General features: G+C 40.0%; 2 protein-coding genes across 6 annotated transcripts; one reads left to right on the plus strand and one right to left on the minus strand.

Moving 5' to 3' along the window:
- The first annotated feature begins 2,509 nt into the window (after window positions 1–2,509).
- On the plus strand, window positions 2,510–3,166 carry LOC122658273. Its single transcript, XM_043853196.1, has one exon. It carries the CDS (start codon window positions 2,587–2,589, stop codon window positions 3,115–3,117), a length of 531 nt encoding a protein of 176 aa, XP_043709131.1. The 5' UTR covers window positions 2,510–2,586; the 3' UTR covers window positions 3,118–3,166.
- A 17-nt stretch (window positions 3,167–3,183) lies between these two features.
- Window positions 3,184–6,375, minus strand: LOC122658272 (putative HVA22-like protein g). 5 transcript variants are annotated; one of them, XM_043853195.1, is made up of 8 exons: window positions 6,258–6,374; window positions 5,638–5,711; window positions 5,449–5,547; window positions 5,189–5,245; window positions 5,040–5,103; window positions 4,725–4,934; window positions 3,843–3,852; window positions 3,184–3,752 (listed from the first exon to the last, which is right to left on the minus strand). In XM_043853195.1, exons 2-8 carry the CDS (start codon window positions 5,667–5,669, stop codon window positions 3,271–3,273), a joined length of 954 nt encoding a protein of 317 aa, XP_043709130.1. In that variant the 5' UTR covers window positions 5,670–5,711; window positions 6,258–6,374; the 3' UTR covers window positions 3,184–3,270. The 5 variants fall into 5 exon arrangements, with proteins under 5 accessions (XP_043709130.1, XP_043709129.1, XP_043709128.1 ...); XM_043853194.1 differs by having other exon boundaries at window positions 3,843–3,855; XM_043853193.1 differs by having other exon boundaries at window positions 3,184–3,708; window positions 3,751–3,855.
- Window positions 6,376–13,544: the final 7,169 nt, after the last annotated feature.

The raw sequence follows: 13,544 nt of genomic DNA on the forward strand, positions 1-13,544 counted from the left end.
ATGAATGAAAAACAGATTTTGGCCATAATCCATAATGGACTCTTGGGGGTGTTTTCAATTATTTTAATGTTTTGTAAATAGAAATAAGATCCATAAAAAATATTTGGGTTAATTTCCCGAACACCCTACCGGCCTACCCCTGTAAGTATATCAAATATCATGGACATCCCAAACATTGTCAAAATATCGCAGACACCCCCTATTTTATGATTTTATTTGCATTTAGTCCACTCCGTAGGTCTGTGCTCTCTGTAAATTCTTTTATAATGGCAAAATTATCCTTTCCCCTTACCCAACTCTCTTCTTCTTTCGTCGAACCTGAAACCTATCTTCTTCTTTGGAACCAGTGAAGCCTCTCTTCTTCGGTGATCAAATTGAATCCGGCAAGAATTTCCCGGTGACAAAGGTGGTTTGCACCTCCTCAGCAGGTGGTGGGAAGGTATGGTAGTCGTCCATTGGTGCTCACTCTTCTTCCCAAGGGTACCGTCACTCCTTCTGGACCAAGCAAAGGAACCAACAACTTGAATAACTAGCATTTCATTCCTCAAGTCTTTGTTTTATCCCACTTTATTTCATTATTTTTTTCACATGTAAATACCCACAAAACTATGAGGAAGAACCCCATGGGCCAGTTATAGGAATTCAGTTCTATTAAATTGAATACAGAGGAATTCTGTTGCAATAAATTTATGTGGATTCATTCCTCTATATTCCATTTGTGTGATTTTGATGTTAAGGGAAACGTGAATAGAATCACTGGTTACTGGATTCGGATATTGGAGTGTTTTTATCCTTCCTTTCTGGTATTGATTTTTAATTTCTAATGCTATTGTGGATGTAACTTGCCCAGTGTATTCTGAAACTCAAACAAAGAAAGGGAGAGAAGATTCTGGGTTTGCTGAAACTCTGACGGAGGCCTCCAAGGCTGAAGCACCCATAATGAGAATTGAAAATTATCCAAAAAAAAAAAGGGAGAGAAGATTCTGGGTTTGCTGAAACTCTGAAGGAGGCCTCAAAGGCTGAAGTACCCATCAATGAAAATTGAAAATTACCCTAAAAAAACAAAAGAATAGGGAGAGAAGATTCTGGGTTTTTGCTGAAGCTCTCAAGTAGGCATCAACATCTGAAGCACCCATCAATGAGAATTGAAATTTACCCAAAAAAAAAAAAGAACAGGGAGAAGATTCTGGGTTTTTGCTGAAGCTCTCAAAGAGGCATCAAAATCTGAAGCACCCATCAACGAGAATTGAAAATTACCCAAAGAAAGAAAGGGAGAGAAGATTCTGGTTTTTTACTGAAACTCTCAAGGAGGCTTCAAAGGCTGAAGCATCTCCATTAATGGAAATTGAGAATTACCAGAAAAGAAAAGGGAGAGTTTTGAGGGAGGAAATCAAACAGAGTTGCCAATTAATTTTTGGGAAATTCTAATTGGGAGACAAGAGCCAACGTCGACGCCACCGCCAGCCTTGACCAAGCCTACCTAACATTCTAATTCTTCTTCTTCTTCTTTCAAATAAACAAACACACTTGAGAAACTGTCGCCAATGGTTGAGCCTACCTAACATTCTATTTTAAGCGATAATGGTTGGATCGATTCTCTATCAATTCGGTGAGACTTCAACAAAATTTCACTTGAGAAACTGTCGCCAGTGCCTCGTGCATCACCATAAAATTTCACATTTACACACACAAACAGAGAGATCGAGTTTGTTGTTTCCCAAATGCTTGAACCAAGAAGAGTTTGGAGCTCTGCTACTCAAATCGTTCCCAGATGCTGATCTGGGTTTTTTTTTCCACCTTCGATTTCTGTTACGCATAAAGTGAGAGGAAGAAGCTCGGTTTTGGGTGAGTGAAGAGGAAATCTGATTTCTGCTACGCACAAAGCGAGAGGAAGGAGATAGGTTTTAGGTTCGCCAAAGGAAGAAGAGAGAGGTTTCAATTCGCAAAGGAAGAACCGAAGAAGATAACTTGGTTTTGAAAAGGGAAAGGGTTTTCTTAGTGTGCAAACCCTAAACATAATTTATGAAACGTCGAACATCTATGCTACAATTTCTTAAAACATGAAGTACCTTAGATGTCATTTATCCAAATTTATTTAAATAACTAAGAAGGTAAAATGGACATTTCAACTTTGAATGTTAACTGTGCTTAACTGTAAGGGAAAGGTTGATATTTTGATAATGTTTGAGATGTCAGTGATATTTGATATACTTACAGGGATGTCCGTAAAATTAACCCAAAACATTAATGTGTTAGAAAATGAAATGTGAAACCAAAAAGACCCTCAGTTAAGTCTGGAAACAATTTTGCTCTAAAGCGATGGGCTCCATAAAGTAACGGCCATTAGTGGACTCTGGGCCTATCATATCATGCCCATACGTCAAACCTGGATTTTTTTATTTTATTTTTTTTGGGTAAACGTCAAACCTGGATTATGAATCGTTTTTAGTGGGCAAATGTTGGCCAAACGAGTGCCATAAACGACAGAGAGAGAGAGTGTGTGGAACAGTGGAAGAGAAGATAAAAGGATAAGATTACCCAGGCCATTCCTTCGTTGCAGCCGTTCCAGGTACCGAACGGAACAAGATGGAAACCAAACTGCTTCCCTCTCTCTCTTCAAAATCACCACCGTCTCTACAGAGGAAATTTGGACCAGCCCAAATTTTCCTTCACGCTGCTCCCCGCAGTCCACTATTCCTAAGGGCTGCCACAGGACCCAGCAGCAGCAGAAGTGACAACGCTGGTGACACACCACCACCACCACCACCGGTTATGCCAGCTGTAACGCCACCAGACACTGTTGAGATAAGGTTCAGACGAGGTTCAAGAAGAAGATCCAAACAGTTACAGCAGGACCGCAAAAACAGTAGCAGCGGTGGTGGAGGTGGACTGCCCAAGACACCTAGTCCTCCCAAGGACTGGGAATCCATGACCATGGCCGAGAAGGCGGTGGAGCTGTACATGGGTGAGAAGGGTCTGCTCTTTTGGCTCAACAAGTTCGCCTACGCCTCCATTTTCATTATAATTGGGGCATGGATCCTATTCCGTTTCGTTGGTCCGTCGCTTGGCCTCTACCAACTTGATCCAGTACCTTTGTCCCCCAAAAATTCATCTTAATAAACAAACGAATTGAAGATGAACAAGCTATAAAAAAAAAAAATTAAGTATCAAAGCTTATCCTTCCCCAACCTTATTTTTAATACTTACATTTGCTTCTTTCTACCAAACGCTTAAGATCCAAGGAAGGCAGAGGATAACAGGGAACCCTTATTAACGGTTTGCTGCAGCTCGTGTCTTCCTCAATCTTCCACGTGTGACCATAATAGCTTCGTCCATGATCATATCCTGCGGCTGTGGTTTTGCATCTCCGTTGTCTGTGGATTGGGCTGGCTCTATCTGCTTTTTTGTTTCTGCTTCCTTCTGTGTTGTTTGGACACTTGACTCCGCAGCAGGTTCAGCACCAGCTGCTGTTTGGGGCCGCACAACTGCAGGGAGTGAGGCAGAAGGCACTTGTGATGGCCCAGCTTCTTCGATTGCTCGTTCATGCTGCTGCTCCTCAGTTGAAGCTGCACTGGAAGTTCGTGATGGTGGCTTCTGGGGTTGTTCCTGCTGTTTATTTGTGGAGTTCTGGCGAGTTGGAGCAGTAGGTGGAGTTGGGCGAACCCCAGCACCCTGCTGGGGTTGTTCCTGCTGTTTATTTGTGGAGTTCTGGCGAGTTGGAGCAGTAGGTGGAGTTGGGCGAACCCCAGCACCCAGCTGGGGTTGTTCCTGCTGTTTATTTGTAGAGTTCTGGCGAGTTGGAGCAGTAGGTGGAGTTGGGGCTGTTGGGCGAACCCCAGCACCCTGCTGTTGCTGCTGTTAAAGTCCAATGGACGCAGGGTCAAAGAAATGTCTTTCAAGATTATAGCATTGTAACAGCATTGGTTTTAATGTATTTTAATCAAACAACTACAAGTGTTTATGTCTATTTTTATCCCATATTTATCCATAAGTAACACAAATCATGGATGCCATTGCAAACAGAGTTATATGGGCAACCCATTAAATACCGTACAGGCAGAATCAAACCAAATTTAATAGACATAATTAGCACATAAACAACCTTCTCCATCTTAGCCAATGTTATGCTATACTATTTACTAAGATTCTAGCAATGAAAATGCCATGTTTATGATTTTTTTATTTTTTTTTTTTGAATAATTTAATGACTTATTAATTAAACATCCCATTTTCACTAGAATGCCAATAAAACAAGATGTGATGTGGTAAGATTTGTATGTCTGTTTTAAGTGCAGGAGAAACTAGCAGGGTAGTTTAATTATTAACATAGTCGATCGTAATGCATTTACACACACAAGATCCTGTTACCAAGGTATCACCAGAATATTTATGAATTGTGACTCATTATACCCATGAAATCCTAGTGCTATATTTGGACAAATTTTACAACTCTGTGATAACAAAAAACTTCCCTGCTGGCTCTGTTTCTTCCTTTGTATCCCTCTTTTCTCTTCATTAATCAGATCCAGTTTGCCAAACACAATCAAAAGGGTTTAGGGGGACAGCAAAGTGCACCAGAGAGTTCATGGTGCAAAAGATTTGGAAGGCAAGATATTGAAGAATATATGAAAACCTACTCATATCCTGCTTGATTACAGAGTATAATACACTAGGCTCATATGAAGTCACTTCAATGTCTATTTATCATTGTTATCGTTTAGTACCTGCGAAGAGCGAGGCCTTGGTGTGGATTGTGAAGCAACATACTGCAAAATCTCAAAAAACCTTGTTTGACCATAGCTTGCGGCCCTTTGCCAATATAGAAATGCAATGTCCCCAGCCCTAGCCTTTATCTCTAACAAGTTACGATCAATTTCAGTCTCATGCTTCACAAGGTATGGCCTAAAGAAGGAATCATATACATATGTTGTTCCCTAAAACAATATAGCGAAAATTAGAGAAGAAGCCATTATAATACTACAGAATGGTTGATTGGATAAAAGAAACAATTTTTCTAATCCACGAAGGGAACCCCTTACCTTTGTTTTAGGAAACCACAAATATATGATGAATGCCAATTTGGCCTCACTGTACATCGGTACCCTGCAAGAAAGCAAGAGATTGTAAAAATAGAGATTCGTATAATGGCAGAGTGGTCACAATATTTTCAATTTCATTTTTCCTTTACCATGATATAAAAGTATCTCCAACCCTCTCAAAGACTGTCAGCATCGCAACTAAGATCCTAAAAAAAATTCAAAGAACTATTAGGATTGGGGAATTCTGTTTATCCAGACCTCAATTGACATAATAAAAATAGCACTTCTAACATTGGGGAATTATGTTTATCCAGACCTCAATTGACATAATAAAAATAGCACTTCTAAAATTGGGGAATTCTGTCCATCGAGGCCTCAAATCAACAGAGTTAACAGTTAATAATTATACCAATATTGGCACCAAAACAGGAGCTGCTCGATCTCTGGCTTGTTTTTCTCCACTGTTTTAAAGCATTCATAAGCTGGATAAGCATAGCCAAAAACCATCCTGCCAGACCATAATCAGAAAAAATAGTTATCCAAAACAGCAAAAGAAAACCCCAGAGAAAAATTACAGGCATTTCAGTGAGCAACTTACACCAGCCCTCTGGTTAGAAAGGATCCCATCATTGTGGATCCTTGACAGATAACGAGTTAGCCAGAAGAGTTTAGCTGAAATCAGAGAAGAAAAGTTAAAAAGGATCAGAGAATAATTATTGAACCAAGTACTTCACTTTGCTAATAATGGAAACTTGACTTCTGGAGAAACTTCTAATCTTCAATTCGAACAAACAACAGCAGCAACAGCATAATTAAGCAAGAGCATGGTAAAACACTTAGGGCATCACAATTGATTCTCATAGGACAAAGTAATTATTATGAGAGAAAATGAAATCATCAGAATTGAGATTCAACTTTAAGAAGAAAATCTGGGAAACTAGGGAAATGAAAAAGGAACAAGAAAAAACAAATTTATAGCAGAAAAGGTAAATTAGTCTACTATGACAGACATTATCATCGATTAGCAAAATCCTGAAGTGTGGGGAAGTGATAAAATTAGGGCAAACACTGGGACGAAAAATCACTACGAAGAATCACCGAGAAGTGCTGACTTGAGGAAACACATCACATTATAAAAATCAAGCAGAAAAAAACAAAATTATTAACAGAAAATTCATTGACCGAAACCGAAAAGAACTTCTGGTCTCTGGTTCCAACCCTTACTACACGGCGGTTCTTCTAGCCTTCCGTCGCGTTCGTGTGGTAGAAGCGGCGCGGCCTAACGCTAGGGGGAAAGCCGGTTGGACTTGAGAGGCAAGAGAGACTTAAAACACTCGGAGTGAAAAAGAGAGAGAGATTTATCGTTTTTGAATTTCTTTTGGACACTGGTGCACCGTAACGTTGGATGTCTCCGCAAAGGATAGAGAGAGAGAGAAAAAGTGTGTAGACTGTAGACGTAGAGAAGCTTTAGACAAACAAACCCCCTGGTGTCGTGTCACGTGTGAGTATGTGGGGTTTGAACTTATTTAATCAACCTTTAAATGTGAATCCAATGGTTCACATCTCCCAAAGTAATTTGAGTAATCCGACAAGAGGACAGAACTATCGTCCTACCTGTTTTTTTTATGTGAAAAGAGGATAAAAGAATGAGGAAAAAGAACTCTGTACAAAGGTAGCATAGCAAATTTTTTCCCTATCTTTATTACGTTGAATGAAATAGAATTAAAAAAAGTTAGAGGGGCGGGCCCCACATGGTCTCTGCATCTGTCGCACGATACGTTACAACACTGTACCGTAACAGGAGAGGATAACGATTGGGGGGGGGGGGAGATGTTAACAGGAGATTGCCACAACAACAACAACAACAACAACAATCCAGCCTTATCCCAGCTAAATAGATCGGTTATATGGATCTTTTAAAAAACAAAGGAGAAAAAAACTGAGGTCCTCAAAAAGGAAAAGGAAAATAAGAGAAAATTAAAAGAAATTGAATAAGTAAAGTAAATAATGGAAAGTGAAAGATGTAAATAAGAGGAAAGAGAATAGCCCAGTAATTCAGGAAAATCTCAGTTACATGGTGTCGATGATGTGGATCTTTGCCCTCCAATAGGTTCTATCTGAGGTCATACTCGGTATAAGGCCCAGACTATGCATGTCATTCTTCACAACCTCACCTATGGTCATTTTAGGCATATCCCTAGCTCTTTTAGCTCTCTCAATGGGCATCAGATCACTTCTCCTTACTGGAGCATCCTCAGGCCTCCGTTGTAAATGACCAAACCACCTCAAGCGACATTCTTGGAGCTTGTCGCTAATCGAGGCGACTCCAACATCCTCTCTAATACGTTCGTCCCTCACTTTATTCCTCCTAATTTTACCGCACATCCATTTTAACATTTTTATCTCCGCAACACAGCTTCGCTATATGACACTTCTTAACAAATGGAATGCAAATACAGGTAGTGATCATTTGAGCATAGTGATTTACGAAAGGTTAAAGTAAAAATAGAATTTGTTTTAAAAAAAGGGTTGATGTTCTCTGTGCCGCAGCGTAGCCTGCGCCAAGACACATGAGCCTGCCATTCAAGGGTGCAGGATGGTTATTTCGCCCACCCCATGTGTTTGGGCGCAGCCTGCGCCCCCGCACAGAGAACATTTGGCCAAAACAAAAAAAGTAAAAATAGATTTTGACACCTAAAAATTTGATAATTTTATAAATCGCCTATAGAAGAAAAAGAATTACAAAACAAGGAGATTACAAGACAAAATAAGTGTAAAATTAACAAAATCATACCTACTTGTTTCGTAATTAATTTTTTTTCTTGTAGTTCTAAGCAATTTTCTCGAAAAGAAAAAAGGGAGGGGTCATATCGTATCGGTGTTTGGTACGATATCGATATAGACCAAACAGTGAAAATGAATCATACCGTACCAAATACCTGCACCAAACAATACCGATATGGTATCGATATGAGATACATGTATTGAATCGGTATTCAGTACGATATCAATATAGACAAAACAGTGAAAATGAATCATATTGTACCAAATACCTGCACCAAACAATACCGAATAGATTCGATACAATATCGATATGAGATACCTGTACTAATCAGTATTGATACAATATTGATATAAGGTATATGTGCAGTGTACCGTACCAAATGTCGTACTTTGATGGATTTGGATTCTCTATAGTATAACAGGGCGTGTAGCGCACATCTAACGGTCTGTAGTATTCAGGCACGCAGCCCAACACATAGGCGGGGTGTTGGGCTACGTGCCCGAACACTGCAAGCCATTGGATGTGCGCTACACACCCTGTCGCGCTACAGAGGAGCCCCATCCTACTTTGACACCCTTACAGTAATCCCAATTAAACTATCAAGTGATAGATGTTTGGGCTACCTAAAAATACATTCGTGTCCGGACCATGCAAGAAGTAGAACTTCAACCCAAATTGCTCCAAAGACTTCCACAAGGACTACATCTATTCTATTGATGATAAAAGTAATTATTCAAGCTTTGACACATTTTTCCTTCTTTCAAGTGGGCAAAAGTATAACAACAACCAAATATTTGATTGTAACAAATAATCCAACATAATTGATGACATTGTAGAAAGGTGCATGGGAAAGTGGGATCTGGCTCCTCTCCAGCGCACTTGTGCGCCGCACGGTATGCAGTACACATTGTGCGGCTGCGGAGCTCCAATCCACACTCCAACACACATCCCGATATACTGGCGTGTGGATCGAGACTTCCCAAGCCGCACGATGTGTACTGCACACCGTGCTGTGCGGGAGAGGAACCCAATTCGGGAAAGTGTGAGTTCATAAAAGAAAGGGAAACAACGAAAATAGATCTTACCCAAAAAAAAAAAAAAAAGGATTTATTATTAAATTTAGGAAATAAAAATTAGTTGCCCACACTCCACAGGTGATTCCAAATTTGCGAGGAAAGGTTTTAATGGTTGCGTATTTTTTTCTTAAAGATTGGCAGCTTGAGAAATTAAACCATTCAAATAAAAGAGTGGGAGAGTGTTTTCTGTTCAGGAGTGTAGCCTACTTGGATTGTATTGCAATATTGTTCCGTGAACTATGCTTGATTTTTTGTTTTCAATTAATACGACTTGAAAAGAGTTGCTCTATTGCTAGTCAGTTGGACTTAGAATCTCTTTTAAAAGAGGTTAACATTTTATGGATAGTTACCACTCTCGATTGATGGGGGTGTCTCGCTTTTTCACCGGTTCGAAGGTTGAAGATGTCAACTAGAGCCTTCCCGTCAAAGGTAAGGCGTTCAGAGTTCTATATTTTTTATGATTTTGCGCTCTTTTTGTACTGTTTATAGAAAAAGAAATTGTTTTCTCTAGCCCGATGAAATTCAATAATTTTTCATTCCATCGGTTTTGATTTTGTAATAGCTCCGTGAATAGAAAGGTAGAAAATCGAATAAGCACTTTATACTGAGTAGAGATTCTGACATGAAGAAGTTGAAAGCCCTATAAGATTGTTGACAGGTTGTGTGGCCCCTACACAAGCATGGGACCAATGGGAGTGCCCGCATGGGCATCAATAGGGGTGAGATTTTTTCATTTCAAAGGGTAGCACGGTTATTTTGCAAGGAGAGAGATAGACACAAGGAGGTGCTAGCGTATTCTAAGTAGTCGAACAAGAAACTCATTTCCCTTAGAAAATTATTGATCCAGTCTAAAAAAGGACATACTCAGTGGATGAGACTCCCGCCACTACAGGATTTGAGGAGGGTCATAATCTACACAGATTTACCCTCGCATTGTGGAGAGGTTGTTCACTTGTTCTCCTCATATCAAATAAAAGGTCCCCCCAGACGTCATTCTGCTTAAAGAAGTATAACACTTTACTATTTGCCACGTGGCAGTAGATAGGTTAATTCGTTAATCCAACAAGTAGATGGAGGGAGCTTGGTGAGGAAATGAGACTTAACCATCCCCTTTGCCATATCTTCTCTTCAGGTCTTCAGTAACTCTCTTGTTTTTTTTTTATTTTCTTAATTCAACTCCAAGTCTCCAATTGTAATTCATTGTAGTGACATTTGCTACGTCCCATAACCCTGAAAGACTACTCGACCACTATGGTTTTGGAATCAAATTTGTTTGATTTGATTTATAGAATAGAAATGTAAAGTGTCCTTATATCTCAGTCATTCCCTTCCTGTTCCATTTGATTTCCCTAATGATTCGTGTGTTGTCAATGGAAATCAGAACTGATCACAGCCTTGATTCTAAATCCCAAGTGCCCGACAGCAGACCCAAGTGAAGAAAGCTCGAGGAGTTGAACCTTGCAATGGACTAAGAATTTGAGATTTAACTTTTAGAGAAATGATTGTAAGAGAGACAGAAAAGAGCGAGGTTAGTCAGAGGAGTGAAACTTTGTACGAGGAGGTCCCCAATAAGTTGGTTATGGTTCAGATCAAGAGCTTGAATTCAAGTGTAGTTGATAGTTTCTTAAGGAATAGAATTCTTAATGGAGTTATTGGAGAGAGCGGGCGACATAGAGTGGGGGGTGGGAGGAGGATGGAGAGGCGGTGACGCCACTTGAATTATACCAAGCAATGGAGGATACAGAGGATGTTAGAGGTGGTGACAGAGGACCTCCTACAACGGGTTCCAGCCCGAGGCATTTTGGGGGGAGTCATTGGAAGCACCGGTCTAGGAGGAAAGAGAGGAGACAGAAGAGATTGAGAGATGGAAATCAAGGGCAAAATTGTAAGAAAACATACATGGGTAAAGGAGTGGAACCGCTTTGAGCAATTTTGAAATATCCACCTTTGTTTTGAGTGCAGGTAATCGTTTAAAAAGAATCTATTTTGTGAGAATGTTCCTTCTGAATAGTTGTGAATTGTTCACGTACGCTCACGCATGTGAACATTCACCTCCCTCGTTTGTTTTGGATAGATAGTTAAAATAAAGATTTGACAGTTACTTTTGTAAAGTCAAAATCTTGTAATTTTCCCAGAAAGATACTTAAGGGTATTCAAATAATTAAATAATAAATTAATTTTAGGAAATATTACATGATTAACTATTTTTGGGTTTTCATTTAGGCCACTCTATGTTTGAGTTAACAAAAATAGATAAAAACAAGTTAAGGTATACAAAACTGGTCAAAATAGTGTCTCTTCCTCCCTCACTTACTTTTTTAGATATTTTTACCCCTGCCATTACCTGCTTGCCTAGACATCCTGGGTAACCACAGGAAAGGGAAGGGAGGGACAGGTTTGGGGTAGCAGAGAATGGCAGTGGCAGGGACAGGGGTAGGGTTGCAAGGAACTGAGGATGCCTGGCGAGAAGGTAATGGTAGGGATAAAAATGTCTTAAAAATTAATTTTGGGAGAGAGAATCACTATTTTGTTCAATTTTATAAACTTCAATTTGTTTTTATCTATTTTTATTAACTCAAACATAAAGTGGATAGTTTTGTAAATGAAAACCCAAAAATAGCTGACCATGTAATTTTCCTTTAATTTTATGTTAATACCCTTGGACACCTCACTCCGACGTTTGATTTCATCAGTTGGCCCAACCTCCGGGTCAATGCCCAGAAATTGGATAAGCTTCACAACCGTACGTGTTTGGGGTGTATTCATTTCGATTTTAGGGAGTGGAAGTATGAAATTTCATCCTCTCTCTAGTCATAGTTGTAAAGTGGATAGCAATTGTCAGACCGTTGGAGCTTTATAGTCTTCTTGGACTTGGAGGTGCAAGTGTGTAACCCATGTAAGTGTGACCGTTGGGGTCCCTAAAAGGACTTTGTTATGACAAATCTCTTTGGATTATGTGGACAACTGGATTTCAAACGGAATTAAGCATCTTTTACAAAAGGGTCCCATAAACAAAAAATATTACCAAAAAGAAAAGGGTCCCACATCCCCGCCTGATCGTTGATCTATTTAATAAAGATTAAAATCAGGACATGACAACGCACAGGATTTAAGTGAAGATAAGACATATTTCCCTCTGCATTTTCCATCCACTTTTGGGCCCCACATCTTAAGATTACTTGGTAGTTCCCACTTCAGCCCCAAATGATCAACTCATTCAATGGATGATCAATGAACTTTTTATTTTTTTTTTGGTGGAAGGTTTGTTTGGACTATTGATGAATAGAAGAGGCGTTTTGTTTAGTATAATGTCTGTCTCAGGGTTTTTTTTTTTTTATTTTATGAAAATGTAATCACACAAATCACACACCAATCCCAAAAGGTTAATCGATTTTAGGATCGTGAAATGACAGTTATACACAGGATTCAGATCCTTTACTGTCGAGCTGCCCGGTAGGATCCTACTACTAAGACACAGCAAAGCGATAAATGACCGCTTTACCCTCACTCGGGCAAGGTGTTCGAGTAGGGGTAAGGCGGTCATTCTCCGCCTTGTTGTGTCTTGGCAGTAGAGTCTTGCCGGGCTGCTCGACAATAGAGGATCTGAATTGATATACACAACACACACCACACTCACACACCCGATGTGAGACTAAACCCACACCTGTCTCGGGTGTTGCTAAGAAGCCAAGACTGTTGAGCATGTCCTCTTTACTGCTCGGTGGCCTAGGAGGTGTGGTTTGCTTGTTTACTATTACGCCTAACCTGCTTTTATCGGAGTGGATCCTTAAGTGGGGTAATTTACTAAGTTCTACTAAAAGGGAGCAACAGCGATTCTTTGCCTCCCATGCAATTACTATTTAGGAAATTTGAAAGCTATGGAATGCAAGATTATTTTAAGTTTCCTCCCCTCCTTTCGATCTTGGATAGCTACGGTGAATCGAAATGTAGATGAAGTTATTGTTTTCATCTGAGGGGTTGCTTCAAGTAAGAAGCTGGTGAATGTGGTTCAGGTTCCTCCTCCTCCTTTGGTCGAGACCCTATCTATCTTTACGGATGTCGCGACAGTCTAAGCCTCGGACTATTGGACCTAGATGTATTATTCTTGATCATTGGAAGAGTGATCATTGGAAGAGAGTTAGATTGATTGCTTTTGATCATCTGGTTCTCATGCCAATTGTGGTGGGTGAAGGTACAATGGTCAACTTGGCTTCTGCGCCTAGACCAAAAACAAATAAATAAATAAAAAATAATAGGATATATGGGATAAGAAGGAACATTTGTTTTAGGGCAATAGATAGATGCCTGATCGTGTAGCTCTTGCATTAGTGTGGGGCCAATGAGAATGCACTTAGGGGCATCAATATGGGTGGGATTTTTTATTTAACAGGGGTAGAGGAGGTAATTTGCATGCTTCTATGTTTGGGTGCAGGAGCCACGCGACCAGGGGGGCCCATCCCGAGAAGTTATGATGTAGTACATGGTGGAGATAACTTTACATGCTCCTGTGTTTGCGCATAGGAGCCACGCTGCTAGGCAACATTTTTTTGCCCTATGCTCTAGGGCATGGTGGAGCCTAGGGATGTAAACAGATCGGATTCGGCGTAAATAGTGCTATATCCGCATCCGCATCCTATTAGTTTT

Source organism: Telopea speciosissima, chromosome 4, assembly GCF_018873765.1.
Source record: "Telopea speciosissima isolate NSW1024214 ecotype Mountain lineage chromosome 4, Tspe_v1, whole genome shotgun sequence".
NCBI lineage: Eukaryota > Viridiplantae > Streptophyta > Magnoliopsida > Proteales > Proteaceae > Telopea > Telopea speciosissima.

Bases quoted from the DNA above. Each gene is read 5' to 3' on its own strand.
- LOC122658272 (XM_043853191.1), bottom strand. From the start codon at position 5,669: ATGATGGGATCCTTTCTAACCAGAGGGCTGGT. The intron at 5,548-5,637 runs GTAAGTTGCTCA...ATGGTCTGGCAG, and splicing joins TTTCTAACCAGAGGGCTGGT to GATGGTTTTTGGCTATGCTT. The intron at 5,104-5,188 runs GTAAAGGAAAAA...GCTTTCTTGCAG, and splicing joins GGAGATACTTTTATATCATG to GGTACCGATGTACAGTGAGG.
- LOC122658273 (XM_043853196.1), top strand. From the start codon at position 2,587: ATGGAAACCAAACTGCTTCCCTCTCTCTCTTCAAAATCACCACCGTCT.